Source organism: Condylostylus longicornis, unplaced genomic scaffold (genome assembly GCF_029603195.1).
Source record: "Condylostylus longicornis isolate FDR11 unplaced genomic scaffold, ASM2960319v2 ptg000052l, whole genome shotgun sequence".
Lineage (NCBI taxonomy): Eukaryota > Metazoa > Arthropoda > Insecta > Diptera > Dolichopodidae > Condylostylus > Condylostylus longicornis.
In genome coordinates, this window is record NW_026578021.1 from 37,349 (window position 1) to 63,832 (window position 26,484).

The 26,484-nt window shown below is 30.7% G+C and overlaps 1 protein-coding gene across 1 annotated transcript in view; it reads left to right on the forward strand.

Moving 5' to 3' along the window:
• Nucleotides 1-25,590, forward strand: part of LOC129611550 (dynein axonemal heavy chain 7-like) — a 55,073-nt gene extending 29,483 nt beyond the window's left edge. Inside the window, exon 3 of the mRNA XM_055524749.1 lies at nt 25,333-25,590. Within this exon, the coding sequence (XP_055380724.1) occupies nt 25,333-25,590 (258 nt within the window). The remainder of the gene's footprint in view (nt 1-25,332) is intronic.
• The last annotated feature ends 894 nt before the right edge of the window (nt 25,591-26,484 follow it).

Below are 26,484 nucleotides of genomic sequence, written 5' to 3' on the forward strand. Positions count from 1 at the left end.
ACATGTCACTGTGTCACTGATGAGCGCATTAATTCATAAATCCTTAATGTCTTTGATAGAACACATTTTGTTAAGCAGAACTCTTAATCGAATTTTGGAAGGTTTTTGTGTTGAACAATCTAGCATAAAACGCACCCCCAAGGAGGCGTGCTGTCGCTTCTTCTTTGGAATCTAGTTGTAAGTTAATTTTTACTACGCCTGAAATAGGAGGGCTGCAAGATGGTCGCTTATGCTGATGACATGGTATTGGATGTTTTCGGGAAGCACTTCCATGTCTTAAGTGATTTGATTCAAACAGTTCTAAATCTGGTCTGCGGCTGGGTCATTGACTGCGGATTAAAAATGAAGTGTGTCTTTTTATGGATTTTTGGTGCGGTGGTTTGCACTGGATATGTTCGTCAATTTAAAACTAATAAGCAAAGTGTAAAGAATAGCACTGATTTGCTGTGAGGAGCTTTGCGCTTTACTCTTACACAAGCTCTCGAACATTTTTTCCACCTTATTCCGATGGAAATTCTGAGCTACGGAATCGACCTTATACTTGAGAGCTGTATCACAGTGTTCCAATGGCCCTGTGGGACACTCGGCACCCTTTCTTATTTTGATCCTGCTTTATTATTATGATCCTGCCGAGGCAAACCTGGTGGCAAGGAGGAAACATGGCGTGAATCTGCCCATTTCTACTCCGCATAAAATGTCTTGAAAGATGGTTGCGATAAGTAACGTTATATGTTATAAATGAAAATAGACGTGAAACAACAAGCATAATATAATACGCTTTTGCTTCTCGTTTCTTCGATAAGAATTATTGATGAGTCTGAGATTTTTGTTTAAACATTTTCAATAAAATAAAACTTAAACAAAATAAGTTTTGAAGAACAAAAAAATTATAATAAAAATAAAAAATAAAATTCTTGAAACGAAAAGCATAGTATAATTCGCTTCTCAATTTTTTTATAAAGAAATGAAATGTATGTATGTTAGAATAAGAATACTTGTTAGAAATAAAAATTTGGTATTTTGCAATTTAGTCTTAAGGAAGATTTAATAAATAATTGTACGAAAAATAGAAAAAAAAAAGTTTTATTTTATATTATATAACGGTAAAGCCCTTGCTGGTCGGTAACGTGGTATCCTGCAGGAACATTAGCCTTTTCACCCACAACCATGCTTCAGTAGGGGTGTTGTAATCAAAAACGTCTACTGCCAGAATAGTCTTGGACTACAAATCACTTCTCAACGAGCTGCAGGATCAGTTCAAAATTAACCTGCTTTGGATTCTGGGACATAGTATCCAGAAAAACTACAGCTTGAATGAGCTCCCGAAACATTCTCTCGGGGTTCTACCTGAAAAAAGGGCCTTGGAGTGCCTCTGAGTATGTACAAGTTGCTTTTACGCAATTGATTAAGCTAATCGCAAAAGAGCAAGTGGAACTATATGCACGACAATTTCGCCTAGTATCCGTCAACTTCGTCTGCGTTGAACAAGGAATCTGATAAAAATGTATTTTCTTAATTCGGCAGGAAACGTAAAGTGCTACCAAAGTTTCATGGCGATCGCATAAATGGTATAAGAACGCCTAGAGGACATAACGACAAACATCGATTTTTATAAATATATACTTGTAATTGTAAGTACACTTGGTTCTTTTTTTATGCGGTAGATGCGTTCCAGGGAAATCCGAATAAAAAAAAATCGCACAAAAAAAGACATACATTTATATGCAAAATGATGCATACGTTTCATTTATTCAAAAAATCGCATAAAACCCAAATAATGTTTTAAAATGCACCAGAAATCGCATAAAAAAAGATTTATAAATAATAAGATTTAATTTTTTTTCCATCATATTTTAATAAATGGCACATATGTATGTTAAAAACAAAAACAAAACTTAATATGTAACAAAAACAAAAACAAAACTTCATTTAAAATCATATTAAAAATGTTTTCATCATTATTCGCTGTCTGATAATGTGCGAACCCGTTTGTGGATTAGTGCAAGATCACTTTCATTACTTGAAGATAAAATTACGTCATCAGATCTACATGGTAATGCTTCTTCAGGAACTTCAGTGATTTTTTTTTCTTTGACAAGGTAGTCAGTAATCAAACTCTGTGATGGCACTAGTTCTTTGTAGAGTTCTCTGTAGCCAGACATACAAAATTTCAGATCACGTTGTCTTTTTTGTTTTTAAGAACAAATCAAGAGAAAACATGTCAATAAAAGAAAAAAGTTCAAGGTATAAATTTGCATATACCTAAGGAGAAATTCTTTCGTTGTATTGATTGCGTAATAGTAGAGTTGTAGTTGTTATTCTTATTCGTTTTCAGAAAAAGTGAATCACCAAAAAGAATTAAATTCGAATAAAAATTTTTTTTTTTCTTCCCATAAAAAAACCGCATAACTCTAAAATCGCATAAAAAAAAACCGCATAAAAAGAGAACCAAGTGTATAAAATATAGATGAAAAATAATATATAACAGGTAATAGACATCTAGCTCTAAGGTATCAAAAAAAACTAGTACTTCTACAAGAACAAAAGACTTAAAATTAACTAGATAGGGTTTTTAGGACTAATAGTATAAAAAAATACTAATAAAAGAAAATATAGAATATAATGAAGAATTCAAGAGAAAAACGGCTGAAATTCAGCTTATTTCGATAAAAATTAAATCGACCAAACAGGACTTTACTGTTGTTGCTGAATACTGTCCACCAAATTGCAGCATTAATAAAAATACTTTTAAAGATCTCCTGTACAAGCATGGACACAGATATCTAATAGGAGGTGAATATAATGCCAAACATACAGATTGGGGTCTAGAAACACCTCAACTAGAGGAAGAGAGCTAAGAAAAGCTATTCAACAGCTAGGTTGTTGCTATCACTCCATTGGCACTCCTACTTATTGGCCTACTGACACTAACAAGATTCCTGATATTATTGACTTTTTTATAATCAAAAAAAATATCAGAAAACTTTCTAAGCCTTGAAGATAACTATGATTTTAATTCGGATCACTCTGCTATCATATTAAAACTAAGTGAAAAAATAACTAAAACATTATTTAGGCCCAGCTGAACAAATAACACTACAGATTGGGTGAGCCTTAGATAGGGAATAATAAACAATATTGACGTAAATATTAATATACAATCAAGAGAGGAATTAGATGTGGAGTTAGAAGGATTTATTAAAATCATAGAAAGAGCTACATGGAACAATACAAAAATGTCAAAGTACAGACCGACAGCAAATAAATCTGACGAAAATCATGAATGCAGCTATGGATTTAAGGTACGCTCCTTGTGCTTGGAAAGTCGCGGAGGTAATTATGGTGCCGAAACCCATGAAATCCTTGAGGGAAACAAAGTCTTACAGGCCCATTTCACTGTTACCAATAATGTCTAAGCTTTGAATTTAAAAGCTGCTATTAAGGAGATTGAAGCCAATAATGGAAAATTGGGGCCTAATACCGAACCATCAATTTGGTTTTAGAAGAAACCATTCTACAATAGACCAGGTCCATATAATAACTAATATTATAGAAAAAAGGTTGGAAAATAAGGAAATCTGCTCTTCTATGTTTCTAGACGTAGCACAGGCATTCGACAAGGTGTGGCACAGGAGCCTTATACTTAAGTTAGGGCAAATGTTACCATCGTCATTTGTAGAAATTTTGAAATCTTACTTAGCTGATAGATTATTTAGAATTAAACAAGATGCTGAATACTCCACGCTAAGAGAAATGAAGGCAGGCGTGCCTCAAGGCAGTATATTGGGCCCAACGTTGTACCTTCTTTACACGAGTGATTAGTCACAAATAGAAAATGCTACGATAGCCACTTTTGCTGACGATACTGCAATATTGGCAGTAGGAGCGAACATTGACGATTCGACAAAAAAATTACAGGAGACAATAAACAAAGTAAGCCAGTGGACTAGAGATTGGAGGGTGAAGTTGAATGAAGCAAAATCGGTTCACATAAACTTCACCAATCGGAAAATAATGAATCCACCACAAATTAACGTAAATGGAACGAACGTAGCGATCCATAACTCAGCAAAATACCTAGGAATGACTTTAGATGTCAAGCTAAGCTGGAAAGAGCATATAAAGAAGAAACCCATATAATTAGAAAATAAATATAGAGAAAATTATTGGCTCCTAGGTCGTAAGTCCAATTTGGCAATTGATAATAAGATATTAATTTATAACCAAATCATTAAACCAATATGGCGATATGTCATTCAGCTGTGGGGTTGTGCCAAGAAGACTCGTATTAACAAAATTCAAACCTTCCAGAATAAAGTTCTACGGGGCATGGTAAATGCGCCATGATATATACGTAACAGTGATATCCATAGGGACTTAGGAATTCCTTTGGTTGTGGATGAAATTAGGAGTTGTGCTATAAAGCATAGGGCTCGTCTATTTACATTTTTTAAATATTTATTGCAGTGAAACCATAGGCATTTTTCAATATAGTGGCTGGCTTTTTCTACCGCGGCCTACCAAACTTGGACTTTACAAAGACCAAATGACTGTTACCGTTATCTAAAATTATTTTTTTCCAAATTTTTGATGTCGTTTTTCTTCTATGCCGTTCGTTTTGGGAGTCTGAAATTTTAGCAGCTCTTATATATTCATAAATAGTTTATTTCGTTAGAAGAAAATTTCCTTTCCTCCAGCACCACCCCCCCCCCTCTCCACCCAAGTTATCATCTCGAGAAATTTGTAAAATTTTAATTTTTGGCACCTTATATTTCTGAAACCGCAAACTTTTTCATATTTCTTTAAACGCGGAAAGTTAACGGTAAATTCTATGACATTAAGGAGCACCATAATTTTTCTTAACTAACTTCTTTCAAGAAATTCCATCATTTCGTTCCGAAGTTATGGTATTAAAAATGTAAATTCGGCTTCTAATTCGGTTTCCGAGCCCTGATCGTTCCAAAAAACTTATATGTTTATTGTGTTAACACTCCAAGTGTATATATGTTATTATTGATAATATTGGACCAAGTGATAATATTGGACCAAGTAAGGAGCCCTGGGGCAGCTCAGCTGGCAAGTTACAAATACTACAATGGAAACCCCCAGCTCGTACTATTTGTTGCCCATTAGAAAGAGGGGACTTAGTCCAATTAAAAACCAAACACCTAAACTTTGTCTAATAAAACATTATAATTCACGGAAGCAAAAACTGTCGATATATAATAAAAAAATAACACCTATATAATTCTCCACAGAAATCGAGAAACGCATCGTCAGTGAACAATCCTTCACAAAGTCTAAATTATTTAGCACTAAAAAATTAATTTTTATTTAAAACAATTTAAAAAAAGAAACTACATAGTTATCTCGAAAATTCACTAGCAACAGTGAAATGGACTATAATTATTCAAATCTAGTGCAAAAAATATTCAAATCTATTTTGTAATATTTGTTTAAAATGAAATTTATAATTTATTTTATATTGTTTAAAATTGTATTAATTTTTTATTAAAACAATAAAAACGAAGTTTGAATACGGATATCGCACTTTATTAGTATGTTATTATTTTTCAATAGGAGATTTCTTTAAAATTCTTGACAACAAAACCAAATTACAACATCAAAAGGTAATATTCTCCCTTCCATATTAGCAATAATAGTACCATTTGAAGTATTTTCACATTTATCAGCAGTAACAAATTACATTTTCAAATGTGCTTATTAAACTCGAAATTGTACGGATTACTGTTCTAAATGTATTTTTTACAACTTAAAATGCACGATTTACACAATTGAAATTTATTATTAATCATTAATTGCAAAATTACAGCAGTCTTATATTTTTGCTATGTTTAATGTTTGTAAATCGAGTGCCAACATTTTTCGTAGAATATTTCCATAGAAATTTTTTACAGTGATATTTTAAGAATTTTAAAATAATTGTGAAAATGAAAATATTAATATATTTAATTGATTTCTGAAATATATTTTTGGAATTTTACCTGCTTTATAATAAGTGTGAATTTATTTGAATACTTCTCAAAAAAGAACCACTTTGATTTAAAAAAAAACCCATATAAAATAAGGTCGCACTTTCAAGTTTCTCTCTTAGCATTGGGACTTGTTAGATAAAAAACGTTATTTTGACATATAATGGATTTCTTACACTTTGTTTTATGTAATATTTTCCTAAAGTTGTTTTGCAGGTAAGTCAGATTTATTTGTAAAAAGTAACGATTATCTAAAATTATCAGGTATAAAAATATAATTAGTTTACTTAAAAACTAATAAGTGCTTTGTGCAAAAGATATTGTTAAGAACTAAAAATTTTTTAAGACTCTTTAATCAAAATTTTAGGTAGGTTGACTGATTTAAATTTCTTCCAAGAATATTTACAAATTTTAATTTTTTGTTATATCTAAATCAGTAATTAAAAATTTCCGTGCTATTCCCTATTTAAGAAAGAGGTTAATTTATTATTCTCAAAACGTGACTTCAAATTAAAACCAAAAAAAATCCACAATCATGAATGTAAAAAACCAGTTACGTCTAACTTTCTTTTTATTTCATTTAACCATTGGGCAATCCTTAAGTAAGTGTTTGTATTATTAATGCTAAAACAGGAAGTTAATTTGTTTATATAAATTATTTAAAATATTATCACTTAAAAATTACCCCATAGTCATATTATCGTTAGGTAAGTACTAGAACTAGATAGCTCACAATTATTGGTTTAGAAATATTGACTTTTAAACATACAAAATTTAGCAAAATTATTTATCATGAAGATATCTAGTTTTAGCATTATCATTTTCAGATATTTAAGAATACTTTTACGACACCGAGGTTTATTATCTAAAAATTTAAAACTTTGGAGTTGTAGCATTAACCTCACGATATATGCAGGAGTCAGGCAGCTGCATACTCTCGCCTATGCTTCTAACAGGCATTAAACGTTTTAATTTCTAAGCTCGCAGATTATTAAAATAAATTAAAATTTATTAATTTTTATCCTAATACGTAATTAATTTTCAACGTCTGTATGTTATAACTTTGTTTGCATATGTATTTATAAACAACAGGATAACAAAATGTACATGTGTATGTAGGTAATAAACGAAACCGCAAAACATTGTAATATAATAGCCATAAACTCCTATAATGTACAAGTCATGTTAATATTTTTACATTTGTGTGTATTGACAAATAAAGGGACTACAGCATTTCTTTAGTTCAAATATATATTTCGTAAGGGAAGGCTGTGTCGCTGAGCGGTAAAATAATTTATTTGCTTTTAAATTTAGTGAATAATTATATAAATAAATTTTTTCTTTTGTTCGTAATATTTGGTAAGAAACCAAGGTAAATTTTGAAAAAAATAATACTAAAATTTATTTACAAAGAAAAAATCATTTAATAAATTAGTAATTTAAAGTTTTTATTGTAATCATATTTAAATAAAATATAATAGTATATTTGATTATATACTATTATATACGAAAGTGTTCCGTCGAAGGATGAAGAAGCAATAGTCTACGAGAAAAAGAGAAATGAGAAACCTTTGAATTTATGTTAAGGTTTTAACAATTTAAATAAGTAAGTAATTTAATCACTAATAAAAGAAAATTAAATAATTTTGTGTAATATTTATGTCGTAAAATTTATAGGTTTCTCCATCAAATATTAGATAGTTACTTAAATAGTAGTTTTAGGAAAAATTGAATAAAAATTTAAGTTTTTTATGTAAATGTGTTATGTAGATAATATTAAATATAATAAAATTTTTTTAAAAACCATATTGTTTTATGTATTACTATTTTGGTTTTACCTAGAAAATGTTTTGCTACTTGTAATTTATTATTCTAATTTGTAAGAACATGAAATTTAATTTTGTTATTATTTAAATGAAATAAAATAATTTCTGTATATATTTAGTATTTAATCGTTTTTATTTTTCAAACATCCCAAATCTATTCGAAAATACCTAACGTAATATAAGAATATACTGAAAGCCCCTGGTGCGAATCGCACTAATATCAAATATTTTTATGTGTTATTTTCATGACTATAAAAATATAAAACATAGTTACCTTGAGTTCCATCGTGCAACCCATGAGCAAATCTAAAAGGCTTCTTACAGTCCGTACTCACCTGTGAGCGATTTATCGCAGGTTACACCTATCTACAATTTAGAGAAACTAAGTATGTGTATAAGTACAAGAGCTACATGCATATATAAAATTCATTTAGTGAAGGAAGAAAAACTAAATAAGGTAAACTTAAATAAGGTAAGCCGTTGGCTCTCAAAATGTAAAAAAATTGCATCCATATAGCCGCAGCGCTCATTTTAGTGAATCAATAGGTAATGAATTTAAATGAACATGAATCCAAGTTTCAAAACAAAAAATACAAAGTTTACCTCTCTATGCATTGTCGGTTTGTTCCAGCCCCTGTAAAATGTGCATTAATCACATGCTTATTTCCAAAAAAATATTGTTATAATAGTTAAGTACATAAATATGTACGTAAATTTTTTTTAAAGCTTCCTAACTAATTTTTTTAAGCTTTCTATATGAATTGAATAATATTCAAAATTGTGGTTTGGCATATAGAAAAACATAATTATTAAATCATGGGGGTAGTATATAGAAATAAATTTTTCAAATAAAGAAAAGGTTTAGGCATAAATAAAATAATATTTTTATTCAAATATATGTTTGTAGATGAATATATTAGAATTGAACATTTTAAAATTTTTTTCTCAAAAAATTAGAAGTAAAATTTTAAGCACAAACATACGTAACTACGAATGTATACCTATTTTTTTAAAACTGCGGGTGAACATATAGAAATCAATTTTTCAAATAAAGAAAATGTTTGGACAAAAATAAAATAATAAGTGTATTCAAATATATGTATGTACATATAAATGTAATTTTTAAAATAAAGAAAAGGTTTAGGCAAAAATAAAATAATATTGTATTCAAATATATGTATGTACATATGAATGAAATTTTTCAAATAAAGAAAAGGTTTAGGCAAAAACAAAATAATAATTTTATTCAAATATATGTATATACAAGTTATCGTAACATCAAATTACACATTCAAGAAGTGTCAAATTACATCTTTATTACGATACTTATTTGTTCACATGAAAACTGCTGACATAGCGTCTATCATCGCACATGTCGAAAATATCATACAACGCTTTCATCAAACTTGCTGATGCAGCGTCTGTAATTAGCATGGGAACGGAAATGCAGTCATTCAGAAATTAGTATAAATATCATTAAATTTTAAGAAATAAGTTAGTCTAAATTTGGCGTTAATAACGGTAGCAATAATTAAACTGTAAATTAAATTCTCGATTCAATTGTAAAAATTATCTTTTAATTGTAACTTGTGTGAAATAAATTATTTTTTTTTATAAATCGAGTTAACACAGTTTAATAACTGGCGCCCAACGTGTTTTAAATCGCGAAACTGCAAAAATATTAAAATCCGAAGTATCTAAAAAGGAAGTGAAGCAACCCGTACTACACAAAAAAGTGTTGACGATTGTGCCTTAGTAGGACGTCCACGATTATAAAAGTTCACGTCTAAACCGGATCACCACAACTCAACCGCTACCAGAATTATTCACCGAGACTCCAGACAGATGAATTGTCTTTTCCTGTAAGTAGTTTTTCGTCATTTTCAAACCTAAAAACAACTGAAGGAAACTGACCACATCTCTTCAAATAAGCTCGAAAAGAAGGAGCTTCGCTAATTAATACAAAACTTAATATTTCAAAGCAATAAAAAGAAATTCAATAAAAATTATTAAAAATAACTAAAAACCAGTTAGTTAAACTAATAAAATAAAACAATTTAACGATAAATATAACCAGAATAATATAATATAACCCGGAAAATTAAATAAGATGGAGCAAATAATGGAGGAACTCAAAAAACTTAATGGAGCTGTAAATGCCCAGATCGAACAATCAAAAAGATTCGAAGCCAGACTAACACAGTTAGAAGCTCAGCAAAAAAAGTATACACTATCACAAGAGCCACCAACTACATTGGTAGCACCCAGAAATGAAGCAGACCTGGAAGAGATTTCTCGACTGCCAGACAGCGTAAGGGATTTGCAAGTATTCGACGGAAACGCAGTTCAATATGTTTCATGGATCCATAGCGTGGAGAATATACTTCAAGATTACAAATTGGTAAAAGAAAAACCAATCTACAGGGCTATTCTCCAAGCCATAAGAGGGAAAATTAGAGGAAGCGCTGATGCAGCACTTATCTCATACAACATATTCGATGAGGACTGGGCAGAAATAAAACATTGTCTATCCTTACACTATGCGGACAAGAGGGATCTGCGCACGCTAGAGCATCAGCTCAGCTCACTAACACAAGGTAGATCCACAGTAGATGAATTCTACGCAAAAATAAACCATCAATTCTCGTTGATCGTGAATAAAATCAAGACGGGGAGCTACTCCAAAGAAACAATCAACGCTCTCGCAGAATCGCAGAGGAACAGGGCACTGGACGTTTTTATCAGAGGACTAAACGGAGAACTTTCGAAACAGCTGGTGCTGCTTAAACCTCAGACACTCCCAGAAGCCTATTCAGCTTGTCTAGATATGCAAAATTACAATTATAGAAACTTTAATATACGTAAAAAGAGCACCTATCAACCAATAACCATCCCAACGAATACAATGTCTTCGTTCAGACCACGACAAGAAGTGACATCAGTTCAGCGAACGTCCTATGAGGAACAACCGCTTACACCTCAGCAAAAGAACATGACGTACAATATGAAGCATGAAAGAGCAGAAATGCCTCCACCAAGACCGCCGAAACCACTTGAAAAAATGGACGTGGACACTTCGGTTCAAACAAGGCAAATAAACTATATGAACCGGCCAGCAAACAACTACGAGAAAGCATACAAGAGGCAACCAAGTACAAGAAACTTCAGCGTTAACAAACATCAGAGGCTTTTTAATGTAGAAACCTTAAACGAGGATTTCGAAAGTGATACCGACGAAAACTACCACGAGTATCCAGAGTTGGAAGAAGAAGAACTCCTACAAGAAGAAACAGAGGTAAATTTTATGACGGAAGCCTCTCAAGTATACCGTACTTAGAATATCAGACCAAAGATGGGAAAATGTTAAAATTCCTGATTGATACCGGCGCGAACAAAAATTTCGTCAAAGCAGAAATCGCACCAAGCGCCAAAACAGTAAACAAGCCTTTCAAAATTAGCTCCGCCGCAGGTGACCTTCAGATCACGCACAAAGTGGGAGGACATTTTTTCAAAAGATTCGGTAACAACACCTACACAGAATTTTTTGTATTACCAGGCTTAAAAACATTTGATGGAATTATCGGCGACGATACCCTAAAAGAAGTTCAAGCTGTAATAAATCGAAAGAATAACATTCTAACAATTAATCCCAACATCAGAATCCCACTCAGAAACCACAATGCCAAGCTGAAAAGATGGAAAGCGAAGATCGAGGAATATAACTACGAGCTGATATACAAACCTGGAAGAACGAATGTCGTCGCTGACGCATTATCTAGACTGCCAACGGAGTTAAACAACCTATCGACAAGCTCAACAGAAGACAGTCTAACACAAACAGCGCATAGTGCCGAAGAGGACAGTTCTGACCTCATACCCCACTGTGAAGCACCAATAAATGTTTTCCAGAATCAAATCATCATAGGGCAAGGAAAAGATGTAGCAGCATATGAAGAACCACATCCAAGATATCACAGGCATTACATTGATTTACCAGAAATAAACGAGGAAGCCCTCAAGAAGGTACTGAAGGAAAGATTGCATCCGAACCTTGTAAATGGTATTAAGATCCCAGAAAATTACATTGTGACACTCCAAAAAGTTTTTAAGGATCACTTCAACAAATTCAAAATTCGCATAACGCAGAATATAGTTGAAGATGTAGCCATGGAAGAAAGAAAATTCAACATTATCGAGAAGGAACATAGGAGAGCGCACCGAAATGCAGAGGAAAATAGGAAGCAAATATTGGAAAAATTCTACTTTCCGCACATGAACAGCCTAATAAAACAGTACACAAAAACCTGTGAAATCTGCGGCAGCAACAAATACGATAGACGACCACATAAGCCTCAGTTGCAAGAAACCCCAATACCGAAATTCCCAACGCAGATACTGCACATGGACTTGATGGAGATACAGGGGGAAAAATATATAACTTGCGTGGATAAGTTTTCCAAATTTGTGAAATTCTTCAAAATCAAGGATCGATCAGCTACTTATCTAAGGGACAAAATAACCAAAGTATTACACTATTTTACCGTCCCAAAAATGATTATATTTGACAATGAACGCAGCTTCGTGAGCCCTATAACGTTGAACTATATCAAGGCATTGGGAATAGAAATCTACAATACCCCATCACAAAAGAGCGAGGTGAATGGAACAATTGAGAGACTGCATTCAACTATAATCGAAATAGTAAGATGTCTACAAAAGGAATATCCGCAACTTTGTCAGAAGGAGATCATCAACTTAGCAGTAGACCGCTACAACAATTCAATACATTCCGTAACAAAAATGAAGCCGAGTGACGTTTTTTTCGGTAGACCAAGCGGAACATCCTATCAGGATCTCATTGAGACTAGAGCAAGAATTAACCACGAACTCACTGAGCGCATCGAAAAGAATCAGAAAACGAAGTTAAGTAGAGAAAATAATAAAAGAGACGAACCGAAAAGTTACACGATAGGACAAACAATTTACGTGCGAGATAAGCAAATCAAGGCGAAGCACAAACCAATATACAAAAAAGAGATAGTGGCAAAGAATAATAGAGCAACCATTACTACAGCTTCGGGAAAAAGAATTCACAAATCACATATCAAAAACATATCCTAATAATCAAAACTTTAGCTTTCTTTTTAGACTAGCAGTCACCGGGACTGTAGCATTTCCAGAAATTTTCGAATTCAAAGGCGCAATAGCGACAATCAAGCAAGGACAAGGACAAATATTGAATGGAAACGTCAACTTGGTGCACGTCATCGACCTAGCGAATTATGATGAAGTTATACAGCAAATCATTCCGTTGGTGGATGGAATCAACTCAACTAGCATCATGAAACCGCAACTAGAATTTCAATTGGGTCAAATAATGGAATTTCTAAAGAAACTAAGAAACAGTAATCCAAGAGTCCAAAGATCAATAAATTGGATTGGCACAGCATGGAAATGGCTGGCAGGAACACCAGACGCCACCGATTGGGACAATATCATTAGAAGTCAAGATGAGCTAATACAAAACAATAACCAACAATACAAAATAAATCGTGAAGTAATGAAAATAACAAGCCAGGTTACAGAAAAATTTAACCATATTCTGAAGCGTATGGGCGAGTTAGACCATCGATCCGAGCAAGTAATATTCAACAAACTCGGAATCATAAAGGAAGCATTAGGGGAAATCGTATTAGCAACTGAACTAGCAAAAAAAGGGATTGTCAACACAAATCTTCTAAGCAGAATTGAAATCCAGAAAATACTGAAAGAGGTTGATACACTGCCGTACATCAACGAGATTGAGGCAATAGAATACGCTAAGCCTCAGATGGTAACTAATGGGCATGCAATTCTCTACATTTTATCAATACCAAAGACGGGCAACCAGCACTATGACCACATTATAGCAAGATCAACCATCCGAACTCCCAGCAAGTGTATCTCGAATACAAGGAACTTCTTGTGAAAAATGATATATATGGCATATCAGAAAAATGCGAAGAACTGAAAAATATCACCATATGCGAAGGAAGCAAGATCCGAAAACTGGACAAAGAACATTGCATGTATCAACTAATAAAAGGAGAGAACGCCAGCTGCAGCTTTCAGTTTAACAAAGACGAAATCATAGAAGTCATAAGCGAGGACATCATTTATCTTAACAACTTCAATGGGGAATTAACAAGTGGCACCGTGAGCAAACACCTAACTGGAAGCTTTATGATACAGCATGTCAACGAAAGTGTCCAAATAAAAGGCCAGACATTTACAAGTAAATCTACCACAATGTCGCAAGTTTTACCAGCCGTTCTTCAGGGAAATCTGAAAGAAGAGGACACCAAGCTAAGTCTCGAATACATTCACGATCTTCACATCAGCAACACAGAACAAATTCAAAAATTAATACCAAACAGCAAAATTTCCATAGCCTCGAATATTACCATGGGACTCGTCGTCATTACAGCCATCATTATTTGGATTATCAGGAAGAACATCAGCAAAGTAGTGGAAATACGCACAACTCCAACAGTGGTTCCCACTATAGAGATTCCACAAATTTCAGTCACAGAAGCACCAAAATTTCACCTTGATCTACGGGACGCAGATCTTTGAAGGGGGAAGAGTTATCGTAACATCAAATTACACATTCAAGAAGTGTCAAATTACATCTTTATTACGATACTTATTTGTTCACATGAAAACTGCTGACATAGCGTCTATCATCGCACATGTCGAAAATATCATACAACGCTTTCATCAAACTTTCTGATGCAGCGTCTGCAATTAGCATGGGAACGGAAATGCAGTCATTCAGAAATTAGTATAAATATCATTAAATTTTAAGAAATAAGTTAGTCTAAATTTGGCGTTAATAACGGTAGCAATAATTAAACTGTAAATTAAATTCTCGATTCAATTGTAAAAATTATCTTTTAATTGTAACTTGTGTGAAATAAATTATTTTTTTTTATAAATCGAGTTAACACAGTTTAATAACTTACATATGAATGTATTACATACGTACATACATATATTCTGTAGGTTTATTTTTTAAAGCTTGTTGACAAAACATAATATTCAAAACAATAACAAATGAAGCATTAATATACAGATGCCACAAAACATCTGATGTCTCATAAAAGCTGATATTTATTTGAGTTTATTTCGATTTTTCGAACTTAAAATATGTGAGATCATTATATTTTCGATAATAAAAAGTATTATTTATTTGTTGGTTTGCGTTTCTAGTAATATAAAGTATAAAAAAAAAGGTGCTTTTGTTATACAAAATTTTTTCCAGAAAATCTTAAAATAGAGCGATTTCGGGGCTAAAAAGTTCCAATGCCAGATTTTTCTGGGACCCTGGAGGCAAAACCCTACCTAATGCCTTTTGTCTCATGTCTCTAGCCCTTCTAGAAGTACCCGTACTTTTTGACACCTGAGAAGTAGCTATATATATATAACTAGTCGTGAGTGCTTGCATTGCAAGCCTTGCAAGTATTATGCCCGTAGTTTTGAAATTGTGTTCCATTCTGTGGCTGAGATATTTTAAGTTTATTTTATTTCTTCAAAAACACACCCGTAATATACATATAGATATGTTTTTTCCTGATAAATAATAAGATAAAACTTAAAACTTAAAATAAAAAAGTTCTGAAAAATAATTACCCAAAAATACATAATTAAACAAAAATAATTAGTTCCTTTGAAATCTAATACCTTTTGAGTAATTTATTTTAAAACTTCACTTTGAGTTATGTCGCATAAAATCGTAAAATACCTTTTACAATAAACACTTTAAGCCATAAATTATTGTATACGCATGAATTAACTTGCTACTACAATTCATGCACGTATGTATTTGGAGTTTATAATACACGCGAATAAAACGCGTGACTGTAGAATGAGTTAACATCAATACTAACGTATATTGCATACGATTTCTATGCGAAAAGTCTGAGGTTCGAACCCTGAAAAATGCGATTTGCCAGATGAACTTTTTTTATGGATAATTTTATTTTTTTTTAAAATAAAATTAAAAAACCTTCACCCTTACCAAATCAATATCAGCGAGTTTCCGTTCTAAATATTTTTTCTGAAAATACCCTACTTGTAAAAAGTTTAATGCAATATAATAACATTTTCTTATAAAATTTTACCCTAAAAATATATTGTCAAGGAGTTTAATGTAAACTTATGTTTTGCTTTCGAATACATATTGCAAAAGATCCCGAAAAGAATGCATAACTAAATGCATATGTACACACTTATTTTAAAACAATGTAGATTTTATTAAAACATTACAATTTTCTTAAGAAAGTTTTCACTTTTTGTTATAACTCACACTTCCAAAAATGAATTTATATAAAATATTAATACTTCCAAAAGTAAGTAAAAAATTACCCCTACAGGATGTAGTACCATTTTGTAAAAAACGGTTACAAAACATCTTGGGAGGAGGTGAAGGGGGAAGGAGGAGGAGGTGAAGGGTGAAGGGGAAGGACGGGTAGAATTCTTGCTTTTTCTGGGACCCTAGAGGCAAAACTCAATCTAATGCCTTTTGTTCCAGGTCTCTAGCTATATATATATAATGTAAAATATGATGGTTTTTGATGAGTTATACGAAATATGAATAAAATATAGAATTATTAAGTGAAATTCAAGGTACTGCGTAGCCTAGTGGTTAGCGTGGTAGTCTGATAGCCAGAAGGTTATTGGATCAACGCTTACCTGGATGTTGTCGTATTTTTCTTTTTTTAGGTTATTTTAAAAATTAATTTATTTATTTTTTTTATTTTGTTTAAATTTTGTGTTTTATTTTTTTTTAATATATAACATATAAATGTTATTATAAAAGTTTAAAGAAAATTTCCAAAAAAATATTTTTATAATAGTTTGGAAAAATTGGCAAAAATTTTAAAAACATAAATATGTATACATGTATATTTTTTTTTTTAAAGCTTCCTGAGTAATTTTTTTAAGCTTTCTATATGAATTTAATAATATTCAAAACTGTAGAATATATAGAAATAATTTTAAACGCATAATTATTATATCATGGGGTTAAACATACAAAAATTAATTTCTCAAATAAAGAAAAGGTTTAGTCAAAAACAAAATAATAATTTTATTCAAATATGTATGTATGTATATATGAATATATGAATGTATGTATATATGAAAGTTTAGAATTAAAGATTTTAATATTTTTCGTTCCAACATATGAACGTATGTACATATGAATGTATTAGAATGGAAAATTTTGAAATTTTGCTGTTGGAACAATTAGAAATAAAATTATTAATACAAACACACGTAATTATGAATGTATACCTAGTTTTTTAAAACTGCGGGTGAACATATAGAAATAAATTTTTCAAATAAAGAAAAGGTTCAGGTTAAAATAAAATAATAATTGTATTAAAATATATGTATGTACATATGAATGTAATTTTTCAAATAAAGAAAAGGTTTGGGCAAAAACAAAATAATAATTTTATTCAAATATATGTATGTACATATGAATGTATTAAAATTTAGCATTTTACAGTTTTTCGTTTGGAACAATAAAAATAAAATTCTAACTACATACGTACATACATATATTCTGTATGTACATATATTTTTTTAAAGCTTGCAGACGAAATGTAATGTTCAAAACAATAACAAATGAAATATTAATATTCAGATGTCACAAAACATCTGATGTCTGATAAAAGCCGAAATTTATTTACGTTAAGATTAATTCGATTATCCGAACCAAAAATATGTGAGATCATTATATTTTCAAATATTATTTATTTCTCGGTTTGTGTTTCTAATAATAAAAATAACGTAAAACGTATCATTTATTTCTTGGTTTGTGTTTCTAATTATAAAAAGTATAAAGGAAAAACGTCCTTTTGTTATACAAAAATTTTTTCAGAAAATCTTAAAATAGAGCTATTTCGGGGCTAAAAAGTTCCAATATCAGATTTTTCTGGCACAAAAATGCATAATTAAACAAATAATTAGTTCCTTTGAAATCTAATACTTTTTGAGTATTTTATTTTAAAACTTCACTTGGAGTTATGTCGCATAAAATCTTAAAATACCTTTTACAATAAACACTTTAAGCCATAAATTATTGTATACGCATGAATTAACTTGCTACTACAATTCATGCACGTATGTATTTGGAGTTTATAATACATGCGACTAAAACGCGTGACTGTAGAATAATACTAACACCAAAAATATTAACACCAATACTAACGTATATAGGGTAATATGTATTGCATACGATTTCTATGCGAAAAATCTCAGGTTCGAACCCTGCAAAATGCGATTTGCCAGATGAACTTTTTTTATGGATAACTTTATTTTTTTTTAAATGAAATTAAAACACCTTCACTCTTACCAAATCAATATCAGCGAGTTTCCGTTCTAAATATTTTTTTTTTAAATACCCTACTTGTAAAAAGTTTAATGCAATAGAATAACATTTACTTATAAAATTTTACACTAAAAATATATTGTCAAGGAGTTTAATGTAAACTTATGTTTTGCTTTCTAATACATATTGCAACAGATCCCGAAAAGAATGCAAAACTAAATGCATATGTACAAACTTATTATAAAACAATGTAGATTTTATTAAAACATTACAATTTTCTTAAAAAAGTTTTCACTTTTTGTTATAACTCACACTTCCAAAAATGAATTTATATACAATATTAATACTTCCAAAAGTAAGTAAAAAATTACCCCTACAGGATGTAGTACCATTTTGTAAAAAACGGTTACAAAACATCTTGGGAGGTGGAGAAGGGGTATGGAGGAGCTGGTGAAGGGGGAAGGGGGAGGGCGGGTGGAATTCTTGCTTTTTGTGGGACCCTAGAGGCAAAACTCAATCTAATGCCTTTTGTCCCATTTCTCTAGCCCTTCTAGAAGTACCCGTACTTTTTACCACCTGAAAAGTAGCTATATATATATAATGTTAAATATAATGGTTTTTGATGAGTTATACGAAATATGAATAAAATATAGAATTATTAAGGGAAATTCAAGGTACTGCGTAGCCTAGTGGTTAGCGTGGTAGTCTCATAGCCAGAAGGTTATTGGATCAATGCTTTCCGGGATGGTGTCATATTTTTCTTTTTTTGGATTATTTTAAAAATTTTTTTTTATTTTGTTTAAATTCTTTGTTTTATTTTTTTTTTAATATATAACAGATAAATATTATTATAAAAATTTAAAGAAAATTTCCAAAAAAAAAATTGTTACAATAGTTAAGTACATAAATATGTATGTATATATTTAACTAAAACTTCCTAACTAATTTTTTTAAGCTTTCTATATGAATTGAATAATATTCAAATTTGTGGTTTGGCATATAGAAACACATAATTATTAAATCATGGGGGAAACATAAGAAATAAATTTTTCAAATAAAGAAAAGGTTTAGGCATAAATAAAATAATATTTTTATTCAAATATATGTATGAACATAATTAATGTATTAGAATTGAACATTTTAAAATTTTTTGTTCAAAAAATTTGAAATAAAATTTTAAGCAAAAACGTACATAATTATGAATGTATACCTATTTTTTTAAAACTGCGGGTGAACATATAGAAATAAGTTTCTCAAATAAAGAAAAGGTTTAGATTAAAATAAAATAATAATATTGTAATCAAATATATGTATGTACATATGAATGTAGTTTTTCAAATAGAGAAAAGGTTTAGGCAAAAACAAAATAAAAATTTTATTCAAATATATGTATGTACATATGAATGTATTAAAATTTAGCATTTTACAGTTTTTCGTTTGGAACAAAATAATAAAATTCTAACTACATACGTACATACATATATTCTGTATGTACATATATTTTTTTAAAGCTTGCTGACGAAACGTAATGTTCAAAACAATAACAAATGAAATATTAATATTCAGATGTCACAAAACATCTGATGTCTGAACATTTATTTACGTTAAGATTAATTCAATTATCCGAACCCAAAATATGCGAGATCATTATATTTTCAATATAATAAAAATAACGTAAAACGTATCATTTATTTCTTGGTTTGTGTTTCTAATTATAAAAAGTTAAAAGAAAAACGTGCTTTTGTTATACAAAAATTTTTTCAGAAAATCTTAAAATAGAGCTATTTCGGGGCTAAAAAGTTCCAATGTCAGATTTTTTTGGGACCCTAGAGGCAAAACTCTACCTAATGCCTTTTGTCCCATGTCTCTAGCCCTTCTAGAAGTACCCGTACTTTTTACCACCTGAGAAGTAGCCATGTATATATAATGAAGTTTGTGTCCTCCCAATGCGTAAATTATTTCTAAATCGAGCGTTAAACTCGTCATTGAATCCTGCAAAAAAGAAGTGATATTTGTATAGCTATTGTTATTTTAAATTTTGTACATTATATACCAAAAATTTTTCGAAGTTGGTCCATTTAAAAGTAAAAAACGGTTTACAGAATATAAGTTATAGGTGTATAATAAGTGTATGTTTAGGATATTCCCACAGCTGTACCACTGGTACAGCACTATAAGACAAATTCGAATGAAGTAAAGCGCAACACATTTTAATTTAAACACATATAGGTATTTTATTCTTATGCATGTATATAATTCGAATAAAATCACTTAATTCTTTCCACGTACGCAAGCTAATACAAATTTTTGGAAATGTTATGCTCAGACCTCATCTACTTCCTGCAATATGTTATTTTAAAGATTAATGCAAATATTACCAAAATTTTTTCGACGAGTTCTAAAAGTGAAGATTATAGTTTTTGAAGCATTAATTTCTATTTTATTTATTCTAAAATATTATGATAAAATAAATAATTAATGTTGAATTTGAGATTCCACTTGCTTGAAATCATTATCAGGAAAAAGTATACCACAGTCGTTAGCGAACAGAAATAAGTTACCTAATAATGGTGAGCTATGAATGTCATTAATAAGTATTGAAAAAAAAGAGTTCCTAATATCAACCCCTGCATTATACCAATTTCAACATTTCTAATAGAACTTTCCATTTTATTAAGATACAAAATGTTTTTGATTTTGCAAATATCTATTCATTCATGTAATCAATCTAGCAAACCAACTTAGTTTAGTTATAAGGATATCATAATCGATAGTATCAAACGTTTTTCTTTAATCCATAAATACACCTGCAACCTTACCAAAATAAGACTAGAAGCCCCTAGCGTGAATCGCACTAATTTCAGAAATTTTTGAAAACGATAAAAGAAAATTAACATATTGAGCTTCATGACTATAAGAAATATAAAAATTACTTACATTGAGTTCCATCGTGTAACCAAATCTTAAAGGTTTCGTAAAGTCCGTCCTCACCTATGCATTAAGTCCTTAATATAGGTGTAATCCTACAATTTAGAAAAACTAAGCATATGTATAAGTAAGGGAGCTGCATGTATAAAATTTTCAGATGTTTTTTTTATAGAAATCAAATTTAACTCTGCGTTACTTAGGTATTCGTTTGTTCAGCAATGATTTAACGAATATACCTTTTCTTATGATCACCGGTAATACATTAAGACTGAACATGTTAAAAAATAAATTTACGTTTGAATTTACTTATTGTTGGTTTTGTATTAAAAATGAAGAAATATTATACATTGTTAAATATAAATTCAAATTTATTTCGTTGTTTTATTATAATAATGTGGTTTCAAATTATATTCTCATACTTTCTACATAAGAGTGGAAAGAAAAAAAAATTTTAGTATGTTAACTTACATTACAATTATTTAACTCAAAGATTAACTCAGTATTTTCGAAATTACTCAATTATATTAAATGAGAATCACATTACATTAAGCATAAAAATATGTACGTATATATCTTTAATATTAATTATTGTATTTATTAGATTGGTATAATAAAAATTACTTCGCTATAACCAACTCCAGCCCTAAAAGTAAATTTTGTTATTGTGTATTTATAATGTTGAATCTCAACGTGTTTTTACTATGCCGAAAGCGGATCTACAATTTTCATGTTTTGATCTATAAACAGCTTTTGTCAAAAAATCTGTTGGCATAGTTTCTGTTGGCATAATACAGCAATTCTATTTCTTCAGCTTCCACTGCCTGGGGTTTATAATTATGTCTCACATTGATATGTTTTGCTCTGTTGTGAAATACAGGATTCTAGCTAATTTTTGTACTCCCTGGTTATCATTAAAACTTTTTAATTTCATTTTTGTTTATGCTAATTCACAAAGTAATTTCTTTAAAAACAATGCTTCCTTTGTAGCTTCACTAAGTGCCATATATTCCACTTCCGCACTTGAAAATGCTACCATTCTTTGCTTCCATAATCCCAACTAGCACATGAACCAAACATTGTAAAAATGTAACCTGTATAGTACTTTCGGTATATCGACAGATGCTCCGCAATCAGAATCAGCGTAACCAGTTAACTTAATCATTGTTCTTGAAAATTAAACCATAATCAATAGTACTTTGGAAATAGTGTAATACTCATTTTGCTGCAGACCAGTGTATTTGGAAATAATTATTATTAAATTGACTTAATGACCCTACCGCAAATGACAAGTCGAATCGTGTTGAAAGTTAGTGCTCCAATTAAATTCTGGTATGAATACATAATTTTGCCTGAATTTTCATTTTTAGCACTTTTTAAAATATTCTTTGGAGAAAAGTACTTATTGGTTTCACTCTGTCCGTCAGTGTACATGTTTACAAAACTTTTTCACCTTTGAAAATAGAAATACTCTACCCCCTGTCAAACTAGAGCCTCTTAAAATTTGAATTTTTGACACCCCATATTTCCGTTTCCTTAACTCTGCCATTTTGCTCTGCAATCATCAATAATCTACTATGCAATAAGTGATCTCCTCCAGAATCCATAAGAGCAGCCTCCGAAGAGCGTGGATTTTCAAGCATTACTGGATTGCCACCTGGTTTATTCAATCCTTGTTTTTTGTTCATTGCATTTTTTTTGTCTTATTTCGGAGTTTTCTTCTCTTAGTCTTTGAGAATAATCCCCTCGTGCAAAGCAGCACATATAATTTCTGCCGCTCATTGTGAGTCCGGCGCGTCTGGACTTCGATTTGCATTTTAGTGGACTCTTATCACAAGCATACCTTACTGCGGATATTTCGTAACCCAATCCGCTTGGTAAAACAAAACAAAAAAAAATGAAAACCCAAGAGGGTAATGTGAGAAGACATCTTATACAGGAGAGTAAATTGGATACTCAGGACTCGAGAATAACTGAGTTAGAGAGTCTTTGTAAAGTGCTAAAAATTACAGGCAGAGAATGTAGAATGAAGAACGGGCTAGAAAAACTGACTGGATCCTAAAACAGAATAATGCAAAGAAGAAAAAAATGGAAAAGTCTCTAAAATTAAGGCTGAAAATCCAAAAAAGCACAAGCCTCCTCCGGTTACATTGAGCAATATTAAAAACTACTCCCACATAGTTAAGATACTAAGAAAGAATAAACGTTAGGGTCAATATGATAAATAATGACCAATCAAAAATAAATGTGGAAAATGAAAATGAATACAGATTACAAACAAAGCTATAAATAAGGCTAAACTGGAGTGGCACACGTATGAGAATAAACTAACAAGGGCAGTTAAAGTTATGGCTAGAAATCTCCACCCATCGTGTGAGCCAGAGGATATAAAAAAGAGCTCATTAACAAAAGCTTTAAATGTCTAAATGTTGTAAATAAAACCAAAAGGAAAAAAGAACATGGAAAATATATTTCAGTAAAACTTTCGCTCTTTATGTTATATTTTGACGATTCGGAAGAAATAACCAAGATCTATAAAATAGAATACTTACAGCATATGAGAGAAAAAATTGAAACCTTTAGAAGCAGCAAATCCATTCCGCAATGCAAGAGATGGCAGACATTTGGACACATACAAAAGACTTTCCAAAGAGAGGCTAGATGTGTAAAATGTCCCGTTAATCATATGACAGCAGAGTGCACTCCCTGCTAGCAATGTGTATTGTCTAGTTAAGTGAAAATGTTACAGAATATTATAAAAATGTCTGTTAAATACTTCTTTCCAATTTTAGAACATTAGTAAGCTTATAGTTAACATACCCCGTCCGTCTGTCCGTCCCTCCGTCCGTCCGTCAATTGGCATGTTTACAAAACTTCTTTAATAACAAAAGCTGAAATTTAATATGTGCATAGATCTTTACCAAAAATCTATTGCCGTTGAGGAAAATTTCTACCTATCTCTCCCCCTCTAGAAGTTATAGCCCCCCAAAACCCTAAAAATTCCATTTTTTAACTATTTATTGCAGTAAAACCATAAGTCTTTTTCAAGTTTTGCAAACGCAGAAAGGCAGTGGCTTGCTTCTCCTATCGCGGTATACTATAATTAAACGTTAAAAAGACAAAATGGCTGTTCAAATTTGACGTTATCTAAAATCAGTTTTTTTTAATTTTTGATCCTTTTCATCTAGACATCAGGTTGTGAGAGCCTGAAATTTTAGTAGCTTTTAGACGCTAACAAGTAGCTCATTTCGTTACTAGAAAATTTTTTTCAATTCCCACCCTCTCTCAATGTATCATCTCTTGAAATTTTTAAAAGTTGAAGTTTAGACGCCCTATACATATCCGAAACCATAAGCTTTTTCAAATTTTTATAAACACAAAAAGCTAACGGTGAAATCTATGACATTAAAAAATATAATTATTTTTCTTAACTCACGCAATTTACTTAAAGTAAATTTTTAAATTAATAATTTATTAATTTATAAATTTACTTTAAATTAAGTTTTTACGTCTTTAAATTAATTTTTGCTTTAATTCAAATCTTCTTAAATATATCATCTATATAAATCATCTTAAATATATGCAATCCTAGAAATAGTTTCGTTTATGAATGAAAATAATTTTAATTGTGTGGTAGGTATACATAGACTGTACTAGCAGTATTTTCACTTGTTGAAGGGAAAAGTGCTCAATACAAACCATTGGTTTGACCCAACTTTATTTATTATTACACTAAATTATTTCAAACATAACCACGCGGTTTCAGAATTAGGTAGACTTGTTTTTTGGAAAACATAACTTTTTTTTTCAAAAGAAACAAGCTTTGTTATTACCTTGGAAATGACATAATAAGTCTAAAACGAAAACGAATTTGAAATACATGAAATATTATGAGCAAGTTGTTAAATATTTGTGCATGCAAGATTTATAGCAAAATTCGATGCAGGAACCTAAATAAAACATTTTAACAATACTGATAAGCCTTAAGATAATATTTTCTTTGCATACCATAGTATGCAAAAAATGTACTATTTTAAATTTTGTAATGTTTTAACCTCGAGAAAGTACTATAATTGTATATATATAGCATTCGCGTAAACATAATTTGTATTTTATTGTTAAGTCCTATTAGAACATTTTAACTGCCTATAAAATATAGACAAAACATCAAAAAGATAAAAATAATAATAAGATCATGTTTTTATTTTAGGCTAAATTGGAATCGTTTTTGGAGGACATTAACAATCTACTAAATTCTGGTGAAGTTCCCAACTTATTTTCAAATGAAGAAAAGGTTGAACTTTGCGAAAAAATGAAACAAATTGATAGACAGAGAGATAAATCAATTCAAACTGATGGAAGTGCTGCATCACTTTACAACTTCTTTGTGCAAGTGTGTATTATATATAAAACAAAATGTTTTAATACTATAGAAGTTGTTTCAGTTCTTCAAACCGATTATATTTAGATCTGTTTTTTAAATGGCAAAAATAATTTACACAAATTATTTAAAACTCATATTTTCCACTTTCAGAAAATAAAATAGAAAAAAAGAGTGAAAATTAAAAACAAATCTCAAAAAATCTGTATGTAAACTTTTTATAATTAAAATGCATTTTTGAACGATTTTTCATAAGAAGCGGTCTAATTATTTGAATACATCTGAACAGCCTGGTGAAATTTAATCCGTTATGCGGTTGTATGAGTTAATATTATTAGTGTATTAGGCACAATACATATTAATTAAAGAACTACACATTGTATTAGTAATTACCGACCGTATTGTGTATACAATAGGTAGGTTATGTGGTGGCAACAACTTTTGCATATCAAGTTTTCAGTAGGAATGCACCTCTCCCTAGTAGATAAGTGTAAGTAAACTATTTTTAGCAACCTGTCGGTCCGTTGGTCTGTCGGTCTGTCAGTCTGTCGGTCTGTCGGTCTGCGTGTGGACGCGTGTATCTCAAGTTCGGCTGAACCGATTTTGATGAAATTTTATAATATAAAATTTCTAAGTTCTAAAATTATGTAAGTTTATTTCGACCATGGCACGGATTGATCAACTTTTGGGATATATCAGGCCTCGGGAACTGCACTTTTTAGCGGGCCTGTTTTATATTTTTGACCATTTTGAAGAAAATACTCAACCAATTTGCTTGAAATTTCATATATAAGCTAAGCTCGACCGTCCACGAAACCTTCCAACTTTTGAAAGAAATCAAGTGCCAGCAACTAGTCGTTTGCTACGGGTCAAATATACATTTTTGCGTATATAAAGAAAAATAATCAACCGATTTCATTGATATTTAATATCTAAATTCTTTGTATTAAAACAATGAAAATATAAATTTTTTGGAACGAT